The sequence below is a fragment of the Anolis sagrei genome, chromosome 6, assembly GCF_037176765.1.
Source record: "Anolis sagrei isolate rAnoSag1 chromosome 6, rAnoSag1.mat, whole genome shotgun sequence".
Lineage (NCBI taxonomy): Eukaryota > Metazoa > Chordata > Lepidosauria > Squamata > Dactyloidae > Anolis > Anolis sagrei.
Window position 1 is genome coordinate 38,848,217 of NC_090026.1, and position 25,501 is coordinate 38,873,717.

General features: G+C 39.2%; 2 protein-coding genes across 2 annotated transcripts; both read left to right on the forward strand.

The window, feature by feature from the left end:
- Nucleotides 1–3,565: 3,565 nt before the first annotated feature.
- LOC132778239 (keratin, type I cytoskeletal 19-like) lies at nucleotides 3,566–12,840 on the forward strand. Its single transcript, XM_060781008.2, has 8 exons — nucleotides 3,566–4,165; nucleotides 5,052–5,134; nucleotides 5,322–5,478; nucleotides 5,617–5,778; nucleotides 6,570–6,695; nucleotides 8,545–8,771; nucleotides 10,438–10,538; nucleotides 12,518–12,840. The coding sequence occupies exons 1-8, from the start codon at nucleotides 3,674–3,676 to the stop codon at nucleotides 12,529–12,531; spliced, it is 1,362 nt and encodes a 453-aa protein (XP_060636991.1). The 5' UTR covers nucleotides 3,566–3,673; the 3' UTR covers nucleotides 12,532–12,840.
- Nucleotides 12,841–16,058: 3,218 nt separating this feature from the next.
- Nucleotides 16,059–24,674, forward strand: LOC132778241 (keratin, type I cytoskeletal 19-like). Its single transcript, XM_060781010.2, has 8 exons — nucleotides 16,059–16,676; nucleotides 18,064–18,146; nucleotides 19,334–19,490; nucleotides 19,602–19,763; nucleotides 21,521–21,631; nucleotides 22,286–22,509; nucleotides 23,641–23,725; nucleotides 24,415–24,674. Exons 1-7 carry the CDS (start codon nucleotides 16,164–16,166, stop codon nucleotides 23,681–23,683), a joined length of 1,293 nt encoding a protein of 430 aa, XP_060636993.2. The 5' UTR covers nucleotides 16,059–16,163; the 3' UTR covers nucleotides 23,684–23,725; nucleotides 24,415–24,674.
- The last annotated feature ends 827 nt before the right edge of the window (nucleotides 24,675–25,501 follow it).

Sequence of the window (25,501 nt, forward strand, 5' to 3'; positions counted from 1 at the left end):
TTGCCATGGCAATACCCTATGGTATTCTGGGTTTGTTTGTTTTAGCTTGGTGAAATGTTAGAGATTTTTGGCTGAGAATTCTAAATGCCCCCTCCCTAATAGGGAGAGAGTGTGGTATAATGGTTTAAGTGTTGGTTTAGGACTTTGGAGACCAGGATGTGAATACCTGCTCAATCACGGAAACCCACTGGGTGACCTTGGGCAAGTCACATTCTCTCAACTTCACTGGAGGGCAAAGGCAAACCCTCACTCAACAAATCTTGCCAAGAAAACAGCATGATAGGTTTGCCTTAGGGTTCTCATAAGCTGAAAATTACTTGAAGGCACGCAACAACAAAACAGCAACCCTTGTAATTTGAATTTTTACGCTGCATCTCATATTTTGCAATTCAAACTAAAACCTCATGACAAACTGCATTATTGTTCCCACCCCAAACTGGTAGAGAATTCCAAACTTTCAGGTTTAAATTGAAAGGTATCTTGTGGAGTTCTGGTTCCTTATCTCTCAATCTAGGTAATTGCATATATGAATGAGAATTTTCCCCAGCGGCATCACATTATTGACTCCTTCAAGAAATTCCAGGTTTTCTCACGGCCTGAACTGCTCAGGTATAAAATAAAGTCTGCTTTCATAGGAAAATAATGGGCAATGGGTTTAAAAGTTGAATACAGAACAAGAGAGAGAGGATAGATAAAAAGAGAGACGTTATTATTTATCCTCTTTACAACCACCTGGCCAATGATTGTAAGAAAGGGTCAACTTGATTAGAGTGCTTTGGTGTCATCCAGTGTATATGAAGAAAGGATGCATTAGGAAGAGTCTGCAAAAGAGGCACAAGATTCCGCCCAAGTCCAATTTACAATAAACTGAAAGCTTGCTATTGCCAAGAATGACAGTACTATTAATCACTAGCCATCCCCTGCCATGCGTTGCTGTGGCCCAGTCTGTGTATATGTGTTTTGTGTGTGTATATATGTGTATATTTGTATATATGTGGTTTTGTGCATGCATTGTAATGTATTTTTATTTTTATTTTTGGCTTTTTAAGTCTCTTCCACTGTGTTTTTCAGTGTTTTTATGAGTGATGGTCACTTGTTGGTCTGATAGGTGTATTGCAGGTCTGTACTCAGGATTTTGATTCAGGAGGGGCTGAGTTTGATTCGGGGGGGGGGGGGGGAGGCTGAGTCTGAGTGAAAGAGGGTCTACCCTAGCAAACCTTTTGTATCATTACCCCAATACCCCCATGCATATGGGATATATTGAGCATGGTGATCAGATCATGATATGAATAACATAACAGTTTAAATAATGGACCAGTAAGTCCTTCTCGCGAACCACCATGAGAATTTCGGGGGGGGAGGGGTGAAGGCCCTCAAGCCCCTCCCCCCCTGGCTACATGCCTGGTGTATTGTGTCCAAATTTGGTGTCAATTCGTCCATTGGTTTTTTAGTTGAGTTACTCCCACAAACAAATATTACATGTTTATTTATATAGATTAAAATTATTAAAGATGCAGTCCTGGATATTGTGTAGAAGCTCAATATCCAGGACTGCATCTTTAATATGTTGTGTAATAGGAAGTTGTGACACTGGAAGTTATGCTCAGATGTATAACCACAGCGTGAGAATGGCAATTCATGCTTGCATATATGTTTATTTATGGGTAGTCACAGTTAAAGTAGATGGAATGGAGTCTTTGCAAGGTCAGGTCTAGCAAGTGGATCGGCAGACAGCCAGGCAGGGCTGGAATCAGAAGTACCTGAATAATTGCCAAGGAGGTAGGAAGGGTATACTCTGTCTGGACTATTAATGTTGTACAAGACAGGGAAGAGGCCATATGTCTAGAACAGGGGTTGGTAAAACATGATGTAAGTCAGATTTAAAAAATTGCAACTGCTTTGTATTCTCATTTAAGTTACATGCACTATTGTCACGATGGCCAATGTCCCTGAAATTCACCTTAAATCCCAATTCATCATTCATAGTCATAGCAATGCAGGATGACATAACCAACTCCATTGTATCAGCAAATACAGCTGTGGGGATTCAAAATCATGATCTCTGCAAGAACCTGCTGCAAATTTCCATTGCAACTTTGCTCATTAGCTGGAGAGGTTGTTCACATCATTCTGTAGTGCTTTATTCACCAGCAGAACAAACCTCACTAATTTAATATGGCTGGGTTTTAAGATGGGTTTAAAGTGTTGGATAGCTGCAATATCTAAACATTTGAGGCAGGATCTCAGCCATTGTCTATGGAGCACATGGATTTTCTTTTGCCCTCTCTAGAGCTATACCCTGACACTCAGGAACCTTCCAGACAGACATGGAGCATCAAAATGACACATCAGGAGTTAGGGGGAGGGAGGGATTTCCTTCTTCCCTCAGCCTCTCGAAACAACATTTTTATGCATGGGAGCTTTCACCGGAGGGGCCTGAACATGCAACCTGGCCTACCATATAAGTTTTGGGGCTAAATGGGGGGTTGGGGACTGGCTCCATATTATCTGGTTGACCTGGGAGGGGCATGTAGACACCCACGAGGGAAAGCCCGGAGTTTGGGGGAGGTATGGGGCTTCAATCCCAGGAGGAACTGGGATAAAATATCCCAGTTCCTCCCAAGATTGAGCCTGTCTGGAAGGGTCCTCCATGTCAGAGTATAGCTCTAGTATCTCTGGAGCATCCAGGAATCTCTGATCTTTTTCTTTTAGGTGTGGATGGCTTGACTGGACTTGATCCAGGGTGGACCAATATCCACATGCCAAAAAACCCCACCACTGTTTCACCAACCCAAAACAGTTCCCTGGAAAACATTTCTGGTGCCCTTACTTTGGGTTGTTACATGGCTGGATGCCCTCTTGTGACCTCACCAGAAGTCACGTCGCCCAGGAGGACAGGACACTGATGTCAAGGCACTGTCAGCTGAGGCAGCCATGTGGACCTCAAAAGGCCCTAGAAAGCTCTCATCTGTATCTACGGCAATTCTGAGCAGAGTACCCCGAAGTATTATGGCTAGACATAGACTTAGTCTGATGACCTAATTCTGTCAAGGAGACCAAAAATCCTTAGGAGGAATGATAAACAGACCATTGCTCAGGTTTTTTTTTCCTTGAAGAAAATATGTATTTGTGATTTGACCCATACTCTGAAAATGAGAAAACTATTACATGTTAATTGAACTCAAAATCAAATCAAAACAAAATTAAAATCACAAGATGTCTAATGATGATAGAAGAATCCTTTGTTACCGAAAGATGTAATTATTTATTCCTTGCTAATAGTTTAAGGCAGTGTTGTTTCATGATGCTTTCTCGTAAAATTTTGTGTGTGGGGAAAATTAAATGATTCATGTGACTGCTCCTGATAGTATTTTTGGAAGAAAGTTGCTGACACTGTCAAAGGCCTTACTCATGTAAATGAGATTTACAGAGTCACATTTGCCTCAAGAACAATTTTTCTTGGTGGAGCCAACCTGATGAGCCAGCCTTGTAGAAGAGGAAGACACCATGACATCCTTGCGGCAACACCCACATAGCATAAAGTATAAATGCAAACTGTGTGGATGCCAAAATCTTCAGTAAACTATTTCTCTCAAGCTGTGTGTGCATCTGTGCATGTGTGTGTCTTTGGCTTTTTCTTGGTGTTTGGTCTAGCTTCTAAGATTCTTTCATTATGAGCTTCAGCTCCAAACATACCACTACAACGATGTATTCAAAAGGGAGAAGCAGCAGTGGTAGCTGTGTCACTGGTGGTAGTGGTGCAAGGGCTAATTCTGGAAGATGTTCCTCCCCTGCTAGATGCGGTATGTCTGCAAGGAGCTACTGCGGTGGAATGAGTTATGGGGGAAGTGGCATTGACAGTAGCTTTGCTGGAGGTGCTCTAGGTTGTGGGTATGGTGGTGGGTATGGCACAAACCGCTTTGGGCATCATGGAAGTGGATTTGGTATTTGCAATGAGGCTCCTTTGCTCTCCTGCGATGAAAAGATGACCATGCAGAATCTCAATGACCGCCTGGCATCTTACCTGGACAAAGTGCGATGCTTGGAGGAAGAAAATGGTCAACTCGAGTGCAAAATTAAGGAGTGGTATGATCGACAAGGCCCAATCAATGAGGCAAAGGATTATGGCTCTTACTACCAACAAATTGAAGACCTTAAAAATCAGGTGGGGACATTATACCTCTATCTAATATAGAGTTGGATGGCCAATACACTAAATATGCCGCAGTGTAGGACGGTCCAAGATCCAAATACTCATTGGATCATTGTATTTGCTTTGGTTAGATTTAGCCATGTTTACAATGTTTTGCACTTGATTTTTATGCCTAGAACAAGGGGAGAAGTTGTTAAGTAATTAGAAAAAAGAAAATGCTATCTTTTAAAACAGGGTTTGGAGAACTATAATCATGAGTCTTCAAGTTCTCCTTGAGACCCCAAAGCTTCCAGATATCTATATTGCTTTTAGGGGACTGCTTACACCTCACAAATATCATTTGGAACTGCACTTTTACATAAAGTAGTCTAGAGTCTACTCTGGAAATTGGTTGAAAATAGGCCCAAGCCCCAGAAGTATCAATATCCAGAAGATTCTGGATTAGATTTTCAGTTGAAATTCAAGCAAAACTCAGGAAATATGCCTCATCATGGGAATGTGCAGGCAAACTGACTCCACTGTGGTGGTCTACCCTGTTCTAAAATAATTACATTTTTTAAAAATAGAAAAGATCTTCCCTCAAGTTTTGCTGTCTTATCTGACAGTGGCATAATGGTAAAAGTGACAGAAACAGGTTTTCAAGGAATCAAACATCCTTGGGGGAGATGGAAATTGCATTACAGAAGTAATAGGTAATGGACTTTCTAGGTTAGCTGGAGTCATAGAAGGAGAGAAACATAAGAAGTCCAGGGCGACCCCATTGATTGAGAATAGCCATGGAAATAAACCATCATAGTATAGAAAGAAAAATGGAGAGCCGAAATGCAACAAATGATGGTCTCTGCACCAAGCAGAAGCAGATGGCAACACTCAGATTGTATTGCTTCTTGTCTTGCAGATTGTTTGTGCCACTGTTGAAAACAGCAAGCTTGTCTTGGATATTGATAATAATCGGATGACTGCAGATGACTTCAGAATGAAGTGAGTCCCTCTTAAGTTACCCACTGGGTGTCACTGCGGGAAGCATTCTTCATTCTCCTCATGTGTTCATAAACATGCTATTCTCAAAAGGCCTGCAATGCAAATGGGTAACACATGGGTGGAACCCTCTATCTATCTATCTATCTATCTATCTATCTATCTATCTACACATTTCCTTTTTTTGCAGGTATGAGACTGAGCTGGCCCTTTGTCAGAATGTGGAAGCCGATATTAATGGCTTACGCCAAGTCCTGGATCAATTGACCCTATGTAGATCTGACCTTGAGGCACAACTTGAGTCTCTCCGGGAGGAGCTGTGTTGCCTCAAGAAGAATCATGAAGAGGTGAGCCTTGAGTTCTCATGAGCCCCATATAAATGAGGGCCCATCTCTGCTCTTAACAGAATCATATTACTGGGAAGAGAAATTTTCTTCCCTCTGACAATGGTTCATTCCATCTTAATCAAAACTTGTACCTTGCAGGAATCAAAGCATCTGAAGAAACAATCCAGTGGGGATGTCAGTGTGGAGGTCAATACCTGCCCAGGGCCTGACCTGAAAAAGGTCCTGGATGAGCTGAGATGCCAATATGAAAACATGATTGAGAATAACCGTAGAGAAGTTGAGAAGTGGTATGAAAGTAAGGTAGGTCACACATGCAAGATAGAAAGTCATGTCCAGTCAAGTATTGTAGGGATGGGGGAGAGAGAATTAATTGATTTATGCTAATTATACATTGCTAACAAACCAAAGAACATGTATCCCCAAAAAGATGACAGAAGGGGCCAGCGATTTATATGTATTTGTGTGTGATAGCCGATTTGTATAAATGAGTATTATTATTTATTATTTATTTCAAACATTTATATACCATCCTTCTCAGGGGGAGGGGGGACCTCGGGGCAGCTCACAACTGGCAACCATTAGATGCTGAACACAATTATAATAACAATTACAATTAAAACAATTAAAGCATCAATTATAAAACATCCTACTATTATTTTAATTGTAGTAGAATGGAATAGTATTTTATAATTAATGAGACCTGTTCACTTGTGTGGTCCGCCATTGGGGTGCTATGAATGGGCAAGTTCAACCCCCTTCATCTGCTGTATGATGCTTCCCCTTTGTTCCCTACATCTTCATATTGTGCCCTATTTAATAAGTAAAGGTATCACAAATCATATCACAAGACTTAATAAAATTGGATTAATAAGTAACTAAACAGAGCAAGTCTCATTTACTCAGTGAGATCTAAGACCCCTTCCACACAGCTTTTAACTGGGATATATGGCAGTGTGGAATCAGATATTCCAATTCAAAGCTGATGTTGTGGGTTATTCTGCCTTGATATTCAGGGTTATATAGCTGTATGGAAGGGCCCTAAGAAACAAAACAGAATGCCTCTTCTAATTTTGTGTTTCCTGCCTTTTCAGATGGAGGAAGTGAATCTGGAGGTCTGCAACAGCAGCAAAGAAGCTGAAGATTGTAATAATCAAATTGTTGACCTGAAACGCCAGCTGCAAACTTTAGAAATTGATTTACAGGCTCAACTTAGTTTGGTATGTATAGTATCTCTGCATTCATAACGTTAGACCCAACAAATCAACTTTCTTAATCTATTTTGTAAAACTGTATCTGAGATGGCAAAGAAGTGTTGTTAACTGTGTGCGATGTTCCACCTTTGTGTCAAGAACAAATGTCAAGACTGTAAAGAAATGTTTTGGTTACTATTCTATGGAACTCATAAAAAAATCTAGCTTTGAGGCAGGTATGGAGCTCCACATGGTTTTAATGTACCTAGAAGGTTGTACGTGTCTGAATTATTCCACATGGGCATGTAATGGTATAGGTGGGAGCGAAGTGGAGGTCATGCTGGTTGGGGAGAGGGGAGCTAAGTGGAAAAATCACAGAAAGAGTGAAAAGGGACAACTGTTATGAGAAAAAGGAGAAGGATAATCAGATTTATTGTGTGGAATTATCTGAGGTAATTGACCTAAATACTATTAGTTAGACACAACTGAAGTAAACCTTTTGAGCCATTGGTTGAGTCAACATACCTGTAAATTTTACCGATACTACTTCAGTTGGTTCAGAGAATTGGATTTTGGCCACCATTACACTATAACACTATAAAGAATCAGAGTGTTCCAGCCTTTTTTCCAAATGCAAATGAACAATATGCTACTCCTGTCCCTTAATGCTTCATCAATTCTAGTTTCAGGGATGGTGCTGATTAATCCTCTTCCACTCCACCTTTTCAGCTGCTTTTAACATTTCCTTTTCTCCCCACACCTAATTAACTTGTGCTTAGGAAGGAAGTAGGCCTGGGCGGTTTGGTTTCGTTAATTCGTAATTCGTTAATAATTCGTTAATTTTTCCAATTACAAAACGATAACGAACCATTCTGGAGCAATCATTAAAAAAACCGAATTTTTAAACACGTTTTGTAAATGCTTCGTATTTCGTTATTGTATTCGTTTCGTTATTGTTCTGAGGTCGTTTCGTTATTATTTCCGCATGTCTGGGTCAGTTTTATGGTTTAATTAGTGAAAATATATATAATATCACACCAACAGTCAAGAACAGAGGGAGAGGGAAGCTTCAGAAGTTTTTGGAGGTTTTTTAGCGTATTTCGCGGTCGCGTCCGCCATTAACGAATCGATTCGTTATTGTTTCGGAAATCGATTCGTTAATTTTTTACCATTTACGAAATTTCGTAAATATCGAACTTTTTAAAAGGAAAATTTTGTAATTATTCTAAATATCGAAACAAAAAAACCCCCCAAATACAAATCGATTTTAGAAACAAATTTTTGCGTTGTTACCCAGGCCTAGAAGGAAGGGGTGGAATTTTGTTCTTCCCTGTAGACTCAGACAAATGCAAACTACTGCAGCCGTTCCCTAGCTTATGTATTCTTCTTTATTAATATTTTGACCATCTTGACCACATTTTAATGTTGCTTGGCTCCATGTAGTCTAGTTTTTATCATTAAAATATTGAAAGTTATGCTCTGGACGTCTTACATTGCAGACATCCTGCTTAAAAGTGAAAGAGTGTAAAGTTCTGTTAGGGTATTTGCATGAATGAAGGGACATGTCCCAATGACGCTGGGAAGCATCGTGCATGCTTCAAGTGATCACAGATCGTTCTGTTCATGAAATAAGCAGAGCTGTTCCTGCATGTCTGCTTGCTGGTACTGAGATCCATTGTAGCAATCTGGATACTTGTTCCACAAGTATTGAAAAAACAGTGTTGAAAATACAGTTAGGATGGTGTGGTGCCCCAACAGAATTCCAGTTTTGCTGTAAGAAAAGTTTCCAAAAGAAACTACACATTGTTATTTTCAATTAGCCTGTGCTTGTTTCCTCGTTTACCATATTTTAATTTTGCATTTTTGAATTCCTCAGAGGGATACGCTGCAAGACTCTTTGGCTGAGACAGAATGTCGCTATAATGGCCACTTGGCTGAAATACAGAACCAAATATCTTGTGTGGAGCAGCAACTAGGAGAGCTGAGGGCAGAGATGGAGTGCCAGAACCGAGAATATCGAGAGCTTTTGGATGTCAAGTGTCGCCTGGAACAGGAGATCCAGACGTACCGTTGTCTGTTAGAAGGAGGACAGCATGATATTGCGTAGGTAGACCACAGAGACATTTCAGGCAAAATCTACCATTCAGAAGAGGAAAAAAGTAATCTGAGATTGTATATTTTTGCTGTCATACATGGGTAGCAATTTTTTATTTACATAATGTTGCTATTGTTTTTTTTTTTTTACTACTGAGGACAGCTAGTTGACTTAGACAAGTAGTAACACCATTGGCTGCTGATCCTCAGGCAATAAAATGTCTTGGGACAACCTGTCTACTAGGATACTAGAAGTTATATAGCATATGCAGATAATATGCTACAGTACCATGAGCTGTCAGGCATCTAATATATCAAACATTGAATTAAAATGTCATTGGAAGTCCAAGACACATACTCGATTATGTACTGCCGATTTTACTCATGTTCTCCTTCAGTCTGCATATCAGAAAGGTATTTTTTGGGTGGGTGGATTAAAATGCAAGATGTCACACTTCTGAAAAGGTTGCTCATTTTTCTTAATTTTTTTTTATTAGAATTTTATTAATTTTTATATAGATTACAACGAAAGAGTGAGAACAATAAAGTATAGGAAAGTGAGGAAATAAAGAAAAAAGGAGAAAAAAGAAGAAACAAAAAATATATACTAAAATCCCAAACAACCCCTAAAAAAAAAAAAATTAAAAAAAATTAAAAAGGGAAAAAATAGAAAAATCTACAAAATTACACCAAAAACACACAAAAAAAGAAAAAAAAACTGACTTCCATTCCATCTTCTTGGATCATATCTTCTTATTATTCAAAAATATAAAATAAGTTCAAAAAGAAATTGTCTCTCTTGTTTCTTATTTTCCCAAATTGTCCAGATATTCATGGAGATTATCCCAATTCGTTCTTCTTGGTATCATACCTGTATTTTTCTTCAACAAAAAAGTCAATTCATCCATGTCCTTTATTTCTCTGATTTTTTCCACCCATTCCTGTACGGGTGGTGCTGAGTCTTTCTTCCATTCTCTAGCAAAAACAATTCTAGCGGCAGTCGTCATATATGTAAAAAGTTTATCCTCTTGTTCCGTCAGTTGTAGATCTAAATCTGTAAAACCTAACAAATAATACTCCGGTTTTCTTATAAATGTTCTTTTTAAAATCTTTTGTGTCTCTTCATGAATTACCCTCCAAAACTTTACTGCTTCTTTGCAAGTCCACCACATATGGTAGAAGGAGCCAACCTGTTCCAGGCATTCCCAACACTTATCAGAAACTGTTTTATACATTTTAGCCAATTGTTTCGGTGTGGTGTACCATCTGTGGAACATTTTTATCCAATTTTCTTTTAAATCCATTGCGTATGTATATTTTCTCATTTTTCTTAATTTTAAGTGATTTTTTAAAGTTTCAAACTAACACACTTCTAATGTTAACTAAAGAAAGCTAGAGATTTAGTTATCTAGTTAACATTAAGTAGTTATGCCTTTCTGTAGCAATAGTTTATACACCCGAAACAATCTCAAATTTTGCATCATTTGCAAAGTTTTTCATAGTGTTGTTTTTGTAGCATTAATAGTTATGTTTTACGCATAGTTGTATAAACTATTGTATTTTTTGTGTGAAAAATGAGACATAAATGTAATGGATGGATAGATAAATGGTGGCTTATAGTATGGCTATCTTAAATCATTTTTTGATCTTATTGATTTATGATTTCCCACTCCAGCACTGGCCACAGCAGTGGCAGCTCAGCAGGTGGGATTTCCAGACAGTCCAGCGGAAGTACAACTAGATCCTCTCCAATCCGTTCTCATCCCGATTCAAAAGGTAAGAAGGTCCTATAGGGTTCTATGCTTAAGAAGAGAGCCAGTATGGTTTAATGGTTTGAATTTTAGACTAGAACTCTGGGAAACTAGAGTTCAAATCCCTGTTCAGCCATGGAAAACCATGGAAGTCACAATCTCAGAAGAAGGCAATGCTGACTGTCGTTTAAAGAAATCTTATTAAGAAGGGTCACTATCAATCAGAGTTGACTTGAAGCAAATAAGTCTTGCTTAACAAGGGGACGTCATTCTGTAAGAAAATTCTCCTTACTATTAATATTGAAGAGTATGTCTTTCTTGGATAAGCATTAGAAAAACAAGGGAAATAGAAGTTCCTAATATTGTGGAACTAGTTCCTCATATTAGGAACTAGTTCCTAATATTGTGGAATGCCAAGACATGTCAACTATCTACCTTGCCCTGGGTGATACTTGCTTCCTCCCTGAAATCTTCCATCCCATTGTAATCTCATTAATGCTTACAATACCTAAGTCCAGTCCATTAATCTTGGGACAATTTACATTTTAATGTTTTAAAACAGTGGTTCTCAACCTGGGGTCCCCAGATGTTTTTGGCCTTCAACTCCCAGAAATCCTAACAGCTGGTAAACTCCCAGTGATTTCTGGAGTTGTAGGCCATAAACATCTGGGGACCCCAGGTTGAGAACCACTGTTTTAAAAGTTATTGTTATTAACTCTAAATAATATTAATTAGATATCTATGTGCTTGTCTTCAAGTCGCTTGTCAGCTTATGGCAACCCCATGAGTTTCATAGGTATTTTTTTTAAAGGTAGGGAATACTCAGAGGGGTTTTTGCCAGTTCCTTCCTTGAAATCTCACCTGGCTCAATTGATACTCATTGGCAATCTCCCATTCAAAAATTAACCAGGGCTGATCCTGCTGAGATTTAAAAATTGGATGAGATCAGGAGCTTATAGCACATTTAGGCTACTATATCATATCTAAAATAGTGTTTACTATTACTGTTTTAAATAGGAGCTCTTTCTTTGGCTGAATTTCTTACACATAGGGCTGATCTAGCTCAGTGTTTCTCAACCTTCCAAATGCCTTGACCCCATAATACAGTTCCTCGTGTTGTGGTGATAAGTGGTGGGTTTAGGGGGAGATGTTGATTTTGTCACTTGGGAATTGTGGTTGCTGGGATTTATAGTTCACCTACAATCAAAGAGCATTCTGAACTTCTCCAAAAATGGAATTTAACCAAAACTTGGCACACAGAACTCCCATGACCAACAGAAAATATTGGAAGGGTTTGGTGGGCATTGACCTTGAGTTTTGGAGTTGTAGTTCAAATGATGGATTTGGACCAAACTTGGCACAATTACTCAATATGCCCAAATGTGAACACTGGTGGAGTTTGGAGAAAATGTATCTAGACATTTGGGAGTTGTAGTTGCTGGAATTTATAGTTCACTTACAATCAAAGAGCATCATGAACCCCACCAATGATAGAATTGGGCCAAACTTCCCACACAGAACCCCCATGCCTTCAAGGAACTTGCTGGCTTGAGTCTTCTTCCACCCTCATGCACTCTCCCTTGCCCGCACATGTGCACCACACTGCCATATGCCGAGCACACCTGCTCTCCCCTCCCTGCTTGGAGTTTCAGAAACAGCCCTCCCCTTGTGTGGGAGGCCAGCCAATCACAGCGGAGGAGGGCTTTTAGTGGGAGTATTCACGTCTGTTTCCAAAAAGGAAAAGAACAGGCGGAGAGATCTTCAGTCTTCTCTGCCAAAGGAGTTCCTAAGATCCACAGAAATATGTTTTCCGATGGTCTTTGGCAACCCCTCTGAAACATCCTCGCACCTCCTCAGGGGTCCTGACACCCAAGTTGAGAAACATTGATCTAGCTTAATGCTGTATTTTTGTCATTAAAAGGAATGGACAGGTTCAGTGAGATAACAGTGCCACACTCTTAGACTGCAATCCTGAAATTATTCTCTTTCTCCCTCTCTCTTCAGGACACAACAGATAAACCTGGAAGGAAAATTGAATTTTCCACAAAAATTGCCAATGCAACTCTTAATTTTCTGACTTGAAATCTATAAGCAAGAGAAGACTTCCTTCGAGCAGTTGAACATTTTTCATACCAACTATTTAGTTCCAGAGTACCCTCAAAATTCATCATCTCATTCCCTCTTTCTACAAAGTGTATGGCGTTGCCCCAGCCACCTATCTTACTGTATTGGCATCATGGGGTAGATTTGGGGCATGCTGTTGTAAAGGGGCCTTTAATAAAGCTATGCTTCCGCCTGATGCAAACAAAATCTGTGTCTTTGCCTCATAAAAATACAACTGATCTTTGGGAGTTACTTGTGTGGTCTTTAGCCCTTGTTGTGGAACATAACACAAAATGCTAGAATCACCAAGTATCATACAAATGGACTAAGGCATCCATTTTATCCCTCCTGAGTGGACAAGAGAGTGGCAGTTGAAAAAAGTATTTCCCTCACTTCTCAAAATGTTGCATTATTTTGTGGCATTGTGGAGCATGCTCAGTGCTGATGCTAGCCCTAACCAAAGGAATTATTGAAAATACATGGCAGCAGTACTAGGTATGTTAGAGCATAGGAAGACATCCCTTTTTCTACAAATCAAATGGATTTTCAGTGCCACTTATACCAGGAAGCCTGCACAAATAGGTCCAGTGCCATAGAGCTATTGCTTTACCAAGAACCGCATCAAAACAAATGATCCTGCTACTGGATGGATGTCAATGTTTATTCTTTGATTCTATAAAGTAAATCTTGAAATTAAACCCTTCAAGACACTCAACTTCTACAGAAAAAAACCCAGTGGACAGATATTTTTAAAGTAATTAAGCGTCCATCTACATAGGATACGTAATATGGGTTGGTTCAAGTGGCAGTATTATGGACCACCATATGGAATTGTTTTATTGTCTGTCTCCATTTTGTTGCAGAGGTGGGATGGAGTCCAGACTGTCCATGTCACTTTAATATTAATTTCTGAGATGTCATGCTTGTTTCTTATGACTCTAGTCCTCCTGAGTTATTGTTATGACATATTCTCAATAAATATGACTTACAAGAAAGCTTTTAGGCAAGAAAATACCTCCTGCCACAATCTGAACAATGTGAGGCAGGTTAAAAAATGAGAACCTGAATCCATGTCCATTTTGAGACAAGCCAAGACTCATTTAAAGTGCGGACTGGCATTTTCCTTCAAAATCCCCTTCCTCCTGCTGACAAAAAAAATTGAGTAATCATTTGAGATATCAATCAGTGATTAACTATTTTATTTACTCCTAGTTAATGGAAACTTTGCCAAACTAGGTCACCTATTCTTAGCTATATTTGTTTGACTTTTCCCCATGCCTTGCAACTCCATTGCTCTCAGAACACCATTTAGGAGTCATTAGGAGCCATTATCAGAGGTGACAGGCAGAGGTCATGTTCATATCTGTTCTTTGCATATAGACCTTTATTTTCTGCACATGAGGCACAAGCTGCACTCTCCCCTTTAAGCTCCACACAGAAATATCACCTTTACTCCAGGAGATGGCCCATAAGTTAGAAACTGGTTAAACATAGGCAGAGGGGCAATGCAAAGGTTGATTCCAGAGGTTCTCCAACACAGAAAAGGAAAGACAGATCTTTGCAAATGCAAAGAGGTCTCGAGAGACCATAAAGCAGATTCTCTAGTTGCAGTCCCCAAAAGACCTTCTAGCAAGGAAAGAAGGAATTTCCAAGTGTTTCACAAAAGCTCTACTTATGTTTTTTGGACTTTATTTACACCGGCAGATTGGAAGACCCATGTGCATTTTAGTTTGGAGCCAATGTACCACTCTATCCCTTTAGATTGGTCAGAAAAATAAGATTTTCCTGATGAAAAATTGTATGTACTGAACTGTCTGTTCCATTATCCTTTTCTGTCTTCTTAACAAAGAAACACTCATTATTTGCTTCAGAATCAGCTTACCTTTAATTTGATTCTTCCCTTCTGGAAGTTATTCTGGTTAACCTGCAGTTTAAAAATTTTCAATTGCAAGAAAGTGCCTGGGAGAGTTTTTATCAATGGGGTGGAGTGCTTCTCTTTCATTTTTTGATTATTAATATTTTCACTTTGTCTAGCTAGAGAAATACAGTGCTATCTCTCACATTTCTTAACATGTTTTGATTGGAGTCTGAAGTGAGAGTTGAAAGATTATTTTGAAGATGAAAGAGAAGACATTAGAGTTCATGGAGAGTAAGAAATTGATGCAAAGTGTGACACTGGTAGAAAACAGTGATCCAAAAAAAAATTGCTTGCTGTTAATAAAGCCTGTTAACTTCCCCGAATTCTATTGCTCATCTTCCTCCCTTTTGTGGCAAGACATAGGTTGAACAGCAATCGGTTTTACAATCATAGAAAAGAACATTAAAAACAGAGTTGGAAGAAACCACAACCACAATGGTCACCCACTCTCGACAGACGACCATCTGGCCTCTACTTAAAAACCTCCAGAGAAGGAGACTGATGCATTTTCTAAGGCAGCATATTCCACTGCTGAACAGTTCTTATCACCAGGAAGTTCTTTCTAATTTTTAGGTGGAATTTCTGGAGAAGCAGAAGACAAGCTGGCTTCGTCTTCAACAAGACATCATTTTAACATTTTTAAATATAGTTATCCCATCACTTCTTAGCCCTTTCTTCCCCAGACTAAACATATCCAACTCCCTTAGCTGCTGCTCATAAGTCATAGTTTTTAGACCTTTTACCATTTTCTATTCAATGAATTTCTCTCTGTAGTTTTAGTTCACAAAGCGAACTTGTGTCCACCTCTGATTTCACAGAAACACTACACCCTGCTTATTGGAATAAATGTGTTTCTAATTCATAAACAGTAGGGGGAAATCGATTTCCAGTTTTTCTTCTACCAATCTGTGACTAAAGATCCTTAAAACTGTTTAAATTTCCCAGGTTCTACAAAAGGAATCTCACAATCCTGCTAGATCCCATAGGTTTGTCTCAATTATACCACAAGCAAGTCTATGGGAAGGGGAGAGGGTTTGCATGGTCAGGAATAGCAAGAAAGGAACAGGCTGGGCAGGCTGGATGGAGACCGCTGTGCTATGAAAAGTTGGACGTACACAGTTTGTTCCAGTCATAATGATTAAAATAAAAAGGAAATCAAAGCAACATATATATTATGATGAATGAAAAGTCATTTATTGCTACAAGGTGTAATTATGTCTCCTCTACCCATATTGTATGCTAATAATGTTTTGTGATGCTCTCCTGTGAAGTTTTCAATAAGGGTCTAAACTTGATGATTCATGTGACTTTGCTGCTGTGGGTAGCTTTGAAAGAAAATTATGGAAACTCTATAATGCCTTCTCTCTGTAACTAAGCTTCCTGGAGGCAATATGGCCTCAAAGACACCTTTTGGTGTTGGAGCCAGACAGATGAGCCATCCCTATGAACGAAAGAAAAGTCTTAGACTCATAATCAGACTGCAGGAAGTATAAAAATACAGACCTGTGTAGATGCCAGAATTATCATTCTGTTATTCTTATCATGCTCTCTGAGTGTCTTTGGCTTTTTCTTGGTGGTTGGTCTTGTGTCTGATGTTCTTTGAGTTTGAGCTCTAAACACACCTATACAATGATGTACACCAATGGAAGCTACAGCGATGGTAGCTGTGCCACCAGTTGCAATGCGTTGGGAGCCAGTTTTGGAGCTTCTAGAAGATATGGTTTTCCTGATGTGTGTAGTGCCAACTGTGGAGGTTCTCCAGGATACTGTGGTGGAACAACTTACCAAGGAAATCAAGGCATGGAAAGAGGCATCTATGGTGGCTTGGATGGAGGTCCTTTAGGCAACGGTTATGTATATGATGCTTCTGGTGGGTTTGGCGTTAGCAGTATCTGCTTTAAATATCTTGGTGGTGGATTTGGCATTTGCATTGAGGCACCTTCATGCACCTATGATGAGAAAAAGACCATGCAGAATCTCAATGACCGCTTGGCATCTTACCTGGACAATGTGCGGTATTTGGAGGAGGAAAATGCTCAGCTCGAGTGCAAAATTAAGAATTGGTATGATCAGCAAGACTCACTCAATGACCCAAAGGATTACAACTATTACTACGAACAAACTGAAGACCTTAAAAAACAGGTATGAAAATTACAATATAAAAGCAGATTAATTACCTTTAAAATACTTTAGTGTAGCGATGGAAAGTATATTTTAATTATTAATCTCTAGAATGAAAAATGACTTTCCTGATTGTGACAAAACCAGCAAGGAATTAAAACAGATACACAAAAATGTTGCACAGTTTTCCACAATGTTGGAATATTTAAAAGTGTTACAGAAGAATTATTCTGGGGAGAAAAACACATGGATTTTTTGGTGCAAAACACTGCTCTGTTTTCCACACAGAAAAAGGGTATTCAGTGCAAAAAAGTGCTTTATTCTTTGTTTTAAAAATTGGGTTCCTCATTCCCCTGGCAGAACTATTCCACTTCTGGATGTTCAAACATGATAAGAAAACTGTAGACAAATATTATGTAGGGTTTTTTTTTTAGTGGAATTTTTTTTTACTATAATTCCTCCTCTCCACACATGAAGACAAAATAGTCCAAAATGTAGTTTCCTGGTGTGGTGCTTCATGCTTTGGAAATGAATGTACATGAAAATCAATAAGACCCTTGTTGAGAAAAGATTTGGACTTAATGGCCCATGAGGCACTCTTCCAACTCTATGATTCTATCATGCTGAGTTAATGATGATTATGTTGATGACATCTCTAGGCATACTATGATCAGAATGCCATTTCTTGATCCAATGAATCGGGGCAAAGAAAGATGAAGGAGGAGTAGGTTAGTGGTGGTTCTGTCTTTGGAAGTAGAGCTGGATATGTTCATAAATTTGCTTTCTTTAATGCCCGGGGGAAATCTAGAATAGAATAACTAAAAGGAAAGAAAAGGAAATAAATTAGTGCCAACCTATTAACTAAGAAAGGGATAGCAGAGAGAAAATAATTGAATGCTGGGAATTAGACTGTAAATGCATGAACAAACAAATAAATGGGCTATTTAGTTTAATGCTGATTTTTCCAATAGGACATTTGTTTCATGTATGGCCGCCTTCTCTGGTGATGGTGGTAGAGCTATAGGAATCAATGTAATAAAGAAGGAACAGGATGTCAGATTACAATTATCTTTTGGGAAGATGATGACACTATTTGAGGAAGTAATGTGAGCAGTATGAGACAGATAGAGTAACTAGTGTTTAGGGCAGTATTTCTAAACTTTTTGGTCCTACAGATGTTTACAATGTAAACTCCCAGAATTCCTGACCATTGTCTATGCTGACATGGGCCTGTAGGACGTGAAGTCCAAAAACATTTGGAAGACCAAAGGTTAGATCACTGGTCTAGAGAGAATCACAGGATTAAAGAAGCACCAAGATACAGTAGGCAAGTCTTGTTCAGTGCTTAATACTGGAAATGGTCAAATAAATAAACCTAATAAATTAAATATTATTTTCTTTCTTGCAGCTTATTTGTGCCACAGTGGACTGCAGGAAACTTGTCCTGGACATTCATAACAGCAAGATGACTGCAGATGACTTCAGAATGAGGTGAGGTACTCTGGAGTTATATGGCATGAGTGGGTGGAGAAAGCTTTATTTGGTTCCCATAAATTAGAATACTTGCTAATATTTCACAAATAACACATGTAGCCAAGGAGCATCATGATTTTGTCTAAACCACAAAAGTTATTAATGAGGAACAAAGGGCAAGCTACAGTGGTTTGCTTTCCCCCGAGTTGACTGACAAGAGCAAGATTCTACCTCAACTTCCCTTCTCCTGCCATTGAATTGAGTTCAGGCTACTTTTGGACTTTGAATTCAGTTTGCCACAAGTAACATAAATGGAGAATGGTGGGAAAAGTGGGAAGTGGTGAGAGAAACTGGGGCCCATTCTACACTGCCTTGTATCCCAGGATCTGATCCCAGATTATCTGCTTTAAACTGGATTATATGAGTCTCCAATGCAGATAATCTAGGATAAGAAGATAATCTAGGATCAAATCCTGGTATATAGCGGCAGTATGGAGGGGGGCTGAGACATTTTAAAATCAGCTGGAAAAGTGAAGTAGCAAGGGATTAATCGGGTATGTCCCTGCTAAATAGAAACAGTTGGAGGTATAATGTGGCTCTCAAAGGATCACTAGTAGTACTCAGGGAGGGAGCTGCCTTTGTAGGCTAAGGGCCCTTCCAGACAGGTTCTATATCCCTGGATCTGATCCCAGGTTTTCTGTTTTAAACTGGATTATATGAGTCCGCACTGTTAGATAATCGGGGATAAACAGAAAACTTGAGATCAGATCCTGGGATATAGGACCTGTCTGGAAGGGCCCTAAGAGAAATTGGTCAAAGCAAAGGAAGGTGGCAATTTGTCAAAGCAAAGGTATCACTAGGAATCTCTAGGTCCTCCAAGGACCTTTGTGGCCCAGTTCCTCCAGTAGTCATTCTGGAAGCCGTAGAGATTCCAAGAGAGAACACTTATCTAGATATTTGTAGGTCCTTTTGTGGGATTAAGATGGAAGTTGACACTAAGAGTTAGGTTGGAAGATCTAGACCGTCCTAGAAATATGTTCTCTCAGACAAAAATAGCATTTTCTCTCATTGTAGTTTTTCTATTTGTACAAGGGCCCTGTACTCCTAACCCCAATGAACATGGCATATTGACTATATATGTATATTTGAGGTGTTTGTGAACTTACTAGGTGCCAATACTTTTCCATCCCTTGTATCTGCTACAGGTATGAGGCTGAGCTGGTTTTTCGCCAGGATAAGGAAACTGACCTTGATAGCTTACGTCAAATCCTGGATCGGCTGACCCTTGGCAGGTCTGATCTTGAGGCTCAACTTGAATCTTTCCAGGAAGAGCTATGTTGCCTGAAAAAGAACCATGAAGAGGTGAGCTGTTAATCCTGAAGCCCCTTCCAAACAGTTTTTACCACAAGTATACGTTTTCTCCATACCTCTGGTACAGCAATGGCTCATTCCAAATTAATTCTTCCTTTGCAGAAAGTAAAGCTACTGAAGAAACAGGCACAGAGGAATCTTAATGTTGAAGTGAATCCTAACCCAGGCTCAGAACTGCAGAAAGCCTTGGATGATCTGAGAAGGCGGTATGAAGCAATTATTGAGAAGAATGTCAAAGAAATTGAGAAGTGGTATGAAAGTACGGTAGGTGGCTACAGGTTGTATTCAGGCAGGAAATGCAGAAAAAAAATTAAAACATTTGTTCATGTCCAGATAAAAATTGTCCCTATTAAATCCACCAGGAGATCTTGAACTAGTCAATGTATCTCTCCTCACCTAACTCATAGAAGAGTTGTGAAGATAAAGTGGGGAAGAAGAAAGCAATATATCCCTCAATTTACAATACATGCAGGATACTTTGTAATACGCCTTTAAGTTGTATCTGACTTTTAGTGACCATTTCATAAGGTTTTCCTGGCAAGATTTATTTAGAGAGGGTTTGAGAGAGTGGTACTTGTGTCCAAGGTCACCCAGTGGGTTTCGGTGGCAAATTGGAGTGGAGATGAACTCTTGTCTCCGGAGTTCAATAACCAAACCACTGCACAACACTGTCTCTCATTACACTAATTTAATGTATACATTAAAAATCTGTCATATTTTCCTCTTACTGCATTTACATGTTTCATCATTTTCCCAATCCCTGTGCTAGATGACAAAATTCTTCCTGCACTGTATTGGGCATAGTTTTGTTTCTGTTCTGATTGTTTCTGTTTATATGCCCATTACAATGAATTCCTTTTTTACATTGTCTATGGGATATTTTATGGAGCCCCTGGTGGCGCATTGGGTTAAAGCACTGAGCTGCTGAGCTTGTTGATCAAAAGGTCACAGGTTTGATTCCGGGGAGCGGCGTGAGCTTCCACTCTCAGTCCTAGCTTCTGCCAACCTAGCAGTTCAAAAACATGCAAATGTGAGTAGATCAATAGGTACCGCTCCGGCGGGAAGGTAACGGCGCTCCATGCAGTCATGCTGGCCACATGACCTTGGAGATGTCTATGGACAACGCTGGCTCCGGCTTAGAAATGGAGATGAGCACCACACCCCAGAGTCAGACATGACTGGACTTAAAGTCAGGGGACTACCTTTACCTATGGGATATTTTGTGCTCTAATATTAACATATGCATTTTAATTATGTACATTTTTGTTTGCCTATTTCCTTTCTAAAACATACCTGTGATCATTGATCAGGGCTATCATTTAGATGCAGCCTGTTTCTCAAACTGTGTTCCTCCAGGTGTTTTGGACTTCAGCTCCCAGAAATCCCAGGCGGTTGACCAATTAAACATTGTGGGAGATGAAGTTCAAAACACCCAGAGGAGCACATTTTGAGGACCCTTCCACACAGCCGTAGAACCCAGACTATCATGGCAGATAATCCACAATATCTGCGTTGAACTGGATTATCTGAGGCCCCTCCCACACAGCTGTATAAAATACACATTGAACTGGATTATATCGCAGTGTGGACTCAGATAACCCAGTTCAAACCAGATATTGTGGATAATCTGCCTTAATATTCTGGGTTATATGGCTGTATAGAAAGGCCCAGAGTCCACATGGCCATATAATCCAATGTGGATTTATACAGCTGTGTGGAAGGGACCTTAAAGGTTTTTGAGAAAATATTTTTTCCATTCCATTTGTAATCTTGGGTGACATCAAATGGACATTTATATCAAATGTTGCAAATCCAAGATGAAGAGAACAGTTATGCATAAAATTAGAAGTAATTGATAAACTACATGTCATGATTAGGCAAAATATATAATTAGATGTAACTGTTTACTGTTACTGTAATATCCCCTTAGAAAACTCAAATGTGTCATGAATATAACCAAATAGTGAGACTCAAAAAGAAAACATGACAGCATCCCTTCCAACATTACATTGCTTTTTCAGATAGAGGCCATTAACAGGAGCAAAGAGCTTAAAGATGACAACCACCAAGTTGTTGACTTGAAAGGCCAGCTGAAAACTTTGGAAATCAATCTGCAGACTCAGCTTAGCCTGGTAAGCATGAATCTTGGCAGTTCATTCAAGTTAGTTGTAATACTACTATTTCTCTATCTTGTCATTCAGTTCTCAATTTCTCCCAATGTCAAATCCAAAGAGATGTCTGACACAGTTCTGGATATGTGCACTTTGCACCCATGTGCCAAGTACATAATGCCCTCACTCTCTCTAGTTTCTCTATAAAAATTGGACAGCTTTCAGGGAGGTGTGAAACTCCATCTGGCTTTAAGGTAAACAAAGGGCTTCACATACTTACAGCTGCCTGGACTTGTCTATTGCTCAGGCCAAGTTGAATTGAAATGGACTTCTAATGGCTTTGAAGCTGAAGTGGAATTAGTTGGGAAGAAAAGATGTAGTGCTAAAGAATGGCAGGGAGTGAAAGAAGAAAACATGTGATAAGTAAAGCAAGGAAACCCACATTTCTTTTGCAGAATTATGTGTAATCACTGTTAAATAACAGTATTTGGAATTGCCATGCTTCTTTTCCCATCATGGATTATGTATTAGTGAGATGATTTGCAACATTATCACCTTGTAAGATCTTGGCTTCCTACCCACCAGCCCCAGCCTTCATACAAAAAGAGCTGGTTGTTGTTAACCTCACTTTCCCACTTCTTAACATTTTACCTTTGTGTTTTTTGTATTCTTCAGAGGGACACACTGCAAGAATCTTTGGCAGAGACCCAACGCCTTTATAATAACTGTTTGGCTGAAATACAGAACCAGATTTGCTATATGGAGCAACAACTGGTAGAGCTGAGGGTGAAGACAGAGTGCCTGGATCAAGAATACATAAGGCTTTCAGATGCCAAATGTTTCCTGGAACGTGAGATAGAAATATACTGTTGTCTGTTAGGAGAACAGCATGATCCAGAGTAGGTAGATCATAATCTTGGTTTTTAACAACTACAACTACTACTACTGCTACAACAACAACAACAACAACAAAAACTTTATTTGTATTCTGCCCTGTCTCCCCAAGGGTACTCAGGGTGCACTCCAACATACAACAGCAAACATTCAGTGCTTCCATAAGACAAACAAATACTGACATAAAATCCCAGGAAAACCCTACATATGAAAACAGCAATTAAAACCTAACATCAAATCAAAGCTAAGATCAGTGAATTAAACCTAACACCAATAAATTAAACCAACAGTCAGATAAAAAATATATAATGACACAACATCTGAACAAATGTCTATATTTATTGGGTTAGTTGTGTGGCCTATGATGGTAAATTGGGCTGATATAGACTAGCAGAGCTCAGATACAAAATAGTTTTCCTATAGTCCTTTCTTTTTGGACTCCAAGGGAAGTGTTTTCCCGAGAACAGACATGATTATTGCTTGATATTTAATTCTCCAATGTCAGATTTTGAAGTTTCAGACATTGAGTTTTTGGCCTCAATGTTAAAGTTCTTTGTATCTGTTGACATTCTTTTTCATTTTGACAACTATGAAATCTCATAAGCTGCCATTTTCCAGATATCAACTTCACATATCAACTAACAAAATAAAAACATAATACATATTGTGGCCCTTTCTTGCAGCCCAGGCAGAGATGTTGTTTACCAGAGAAGACAATGAACCAATTCATGAAAACCACACGTTTTCTTTATTCAGAAAAATACCAAGTGTCGCTTATTACAAATATTCCTCCATGTCTTCACATCTGTTTGACTTACTGGGTTTTAGGATTTCATAAATCTCTCAGGTCTTCACAGTCCATCTCTCTCCACATTCACCTCTTCAAATTGGGTTGTTTTCAGAAATGCCCAAGTAACATACGGTTATATCACATACTGTTATGTGAGATTTTTTAAAAAGTAGTTTCTTTGCCAGAGGTTTTGTTAACTGTGGTCTGTCTGCATAGGCTTGCATCCATCTTCTTTAGTATTATGAATCGCTTTGTGAAGCTGTCTCTCTAAAAAAAATGGGATAAAAATGTACAGAAAAACTGAATGATGGAGTTAACCTAAGTCCTTCTTAAATCTTATTTTCAGGCATACTGAAGATGATGCAGATAAATCTCCCACATTCACATGACCACGTCGTCCCAATCACCTCACTGTCAATCTGATGTAAAAGGTAAGTGTGAATTACAATGTCCTTGTGTTTAAAAGGAAACTGTGAGTGATTCTTGAAGGAAACACACTTTCCTTCTAGTGTTGTCAAAGCAAAGGAGATCTTCCTTGGGGTATCACTGATAGAAATAGAGAAATAAAAGTGTAAGGTCATAAAATTGAGGAATGCTTGGATGGTCAAGAGGTGTCATATACACACCTTGTCCTTGACAATTCTTGTTTAATCTCTGCAGAATCCCATCCCATTTTTGGTTTTATTGTTGTTTGCAATACTTAAACCCAGTTGGGGCACCTTGCATTATGTTTTCATAAATTATAATCATTACTTTATTAATGCATATACTCATGTATAGGTCTACATATTTTAATTAAAAAAACCTCAACTTATCCACATGTCAGCAGAAGTGCTGTACCCTAACTCTTGTTAAAAAAGGAAACATTTCCTTTATCTGAATAGAGTGGCAGATTGATCCTCGACTTACCCACAGGTCATTAGTATTATTATATTCGTAAATAATTACTACTTTTCCTTTAGATGGCTTTCTTAGGCATTGAGTTAGCACCAGCCTTATTTAGTGTCATTTAATGGCTATTAAAATCAGTGAAACTCGCATTATACACTGGCTTTATTGAGATATCAGTGCTACACAGTTAGGCTGTAACCTTGAAGTTCTTCTTTTTTCTTTCTTTCAGGATTAGAACGGATAGACTTGGAAGGGAATTTGCATCTTTCACATGTCGAGCTATGACAACTCTGTCCTCAGTAGCTGTCTGATTTCAAATCTATAATCATGAGCCTTCCTTCTAGCTGCTGAACTCTCTTGATGCCAGCTATTTGCCACTGGGTGGCTCCCAGGTTCACCATCTTCTACAAAGTGTATGGTGTTACCCTTGCCACTTGTGTTACTTTCTACTGGAAAGAAGCTTTTAATAAAACTATGTCTCTGACTGATGCAAACAAAACATGTCTCTCTGTCTTGTAAATATACAAAGTTGATCACCGAGACTTATATTTTCAGACCCTGTAACAGGTATTTCAGAATGCTAGAGCTGTCAAATGGGATTATCTAAATAACCCAAGATTTTAGCTTTCCTGGAAGGGAGACAGAGCTAGAGCTGAGAACAAGGTACAGTTTCAGATTTCACTTTTTAAAATTTTATAATTCAAGGATGATCCATTTTTGTGTCCTGGATTTCGGTGAGGGCCCTGAGCAGTTTTTTGGGAGCCTCCTGAATTCAGGAGGGCAGATATCTGTTTTCGCTCTGGGTTACCAAGAGATTAATTTTCTATCCAGCCCATTTTTGGGGTGGGGGTGGGGGGCTTCCCAGGCTCTCCTTCAGGTCATTTTAGGCATTTATGTGGTTTCAACTCCAGAGGAGAGGTGCTGCAGGCGGGTGTATTAAAAAGGGCTTCTTAAAGCTGTTTCTACTCTAGAGGAGAAGCACTGCTGGCACTGGCACACACACTTTCTCTCCCAGGCCTGCACCATGGCACACACTCTTTCCAACTTGCATTTAAAGGAGGCTTCTTAAAGGTGTTTCTACTCTAGAGGAGAAGCACTGCTGGCACTGGCACACACACTTTCTCTCCCAGGCCTGCACCATGGCACACACTCTTTCCAACTTGCATTTAAAGGAGGCTTCTTAAAGGTGTTTCTACTCTAGAGGAGAAGCACTGCTGGCACTGGCACACACACTTTCTCTCCCAGGCCTGCACCATGGCACACACTCTTTCCAACTTGCATTTAAAGGAGGCTTCTTAAAGCTGTTTCTACTCTAG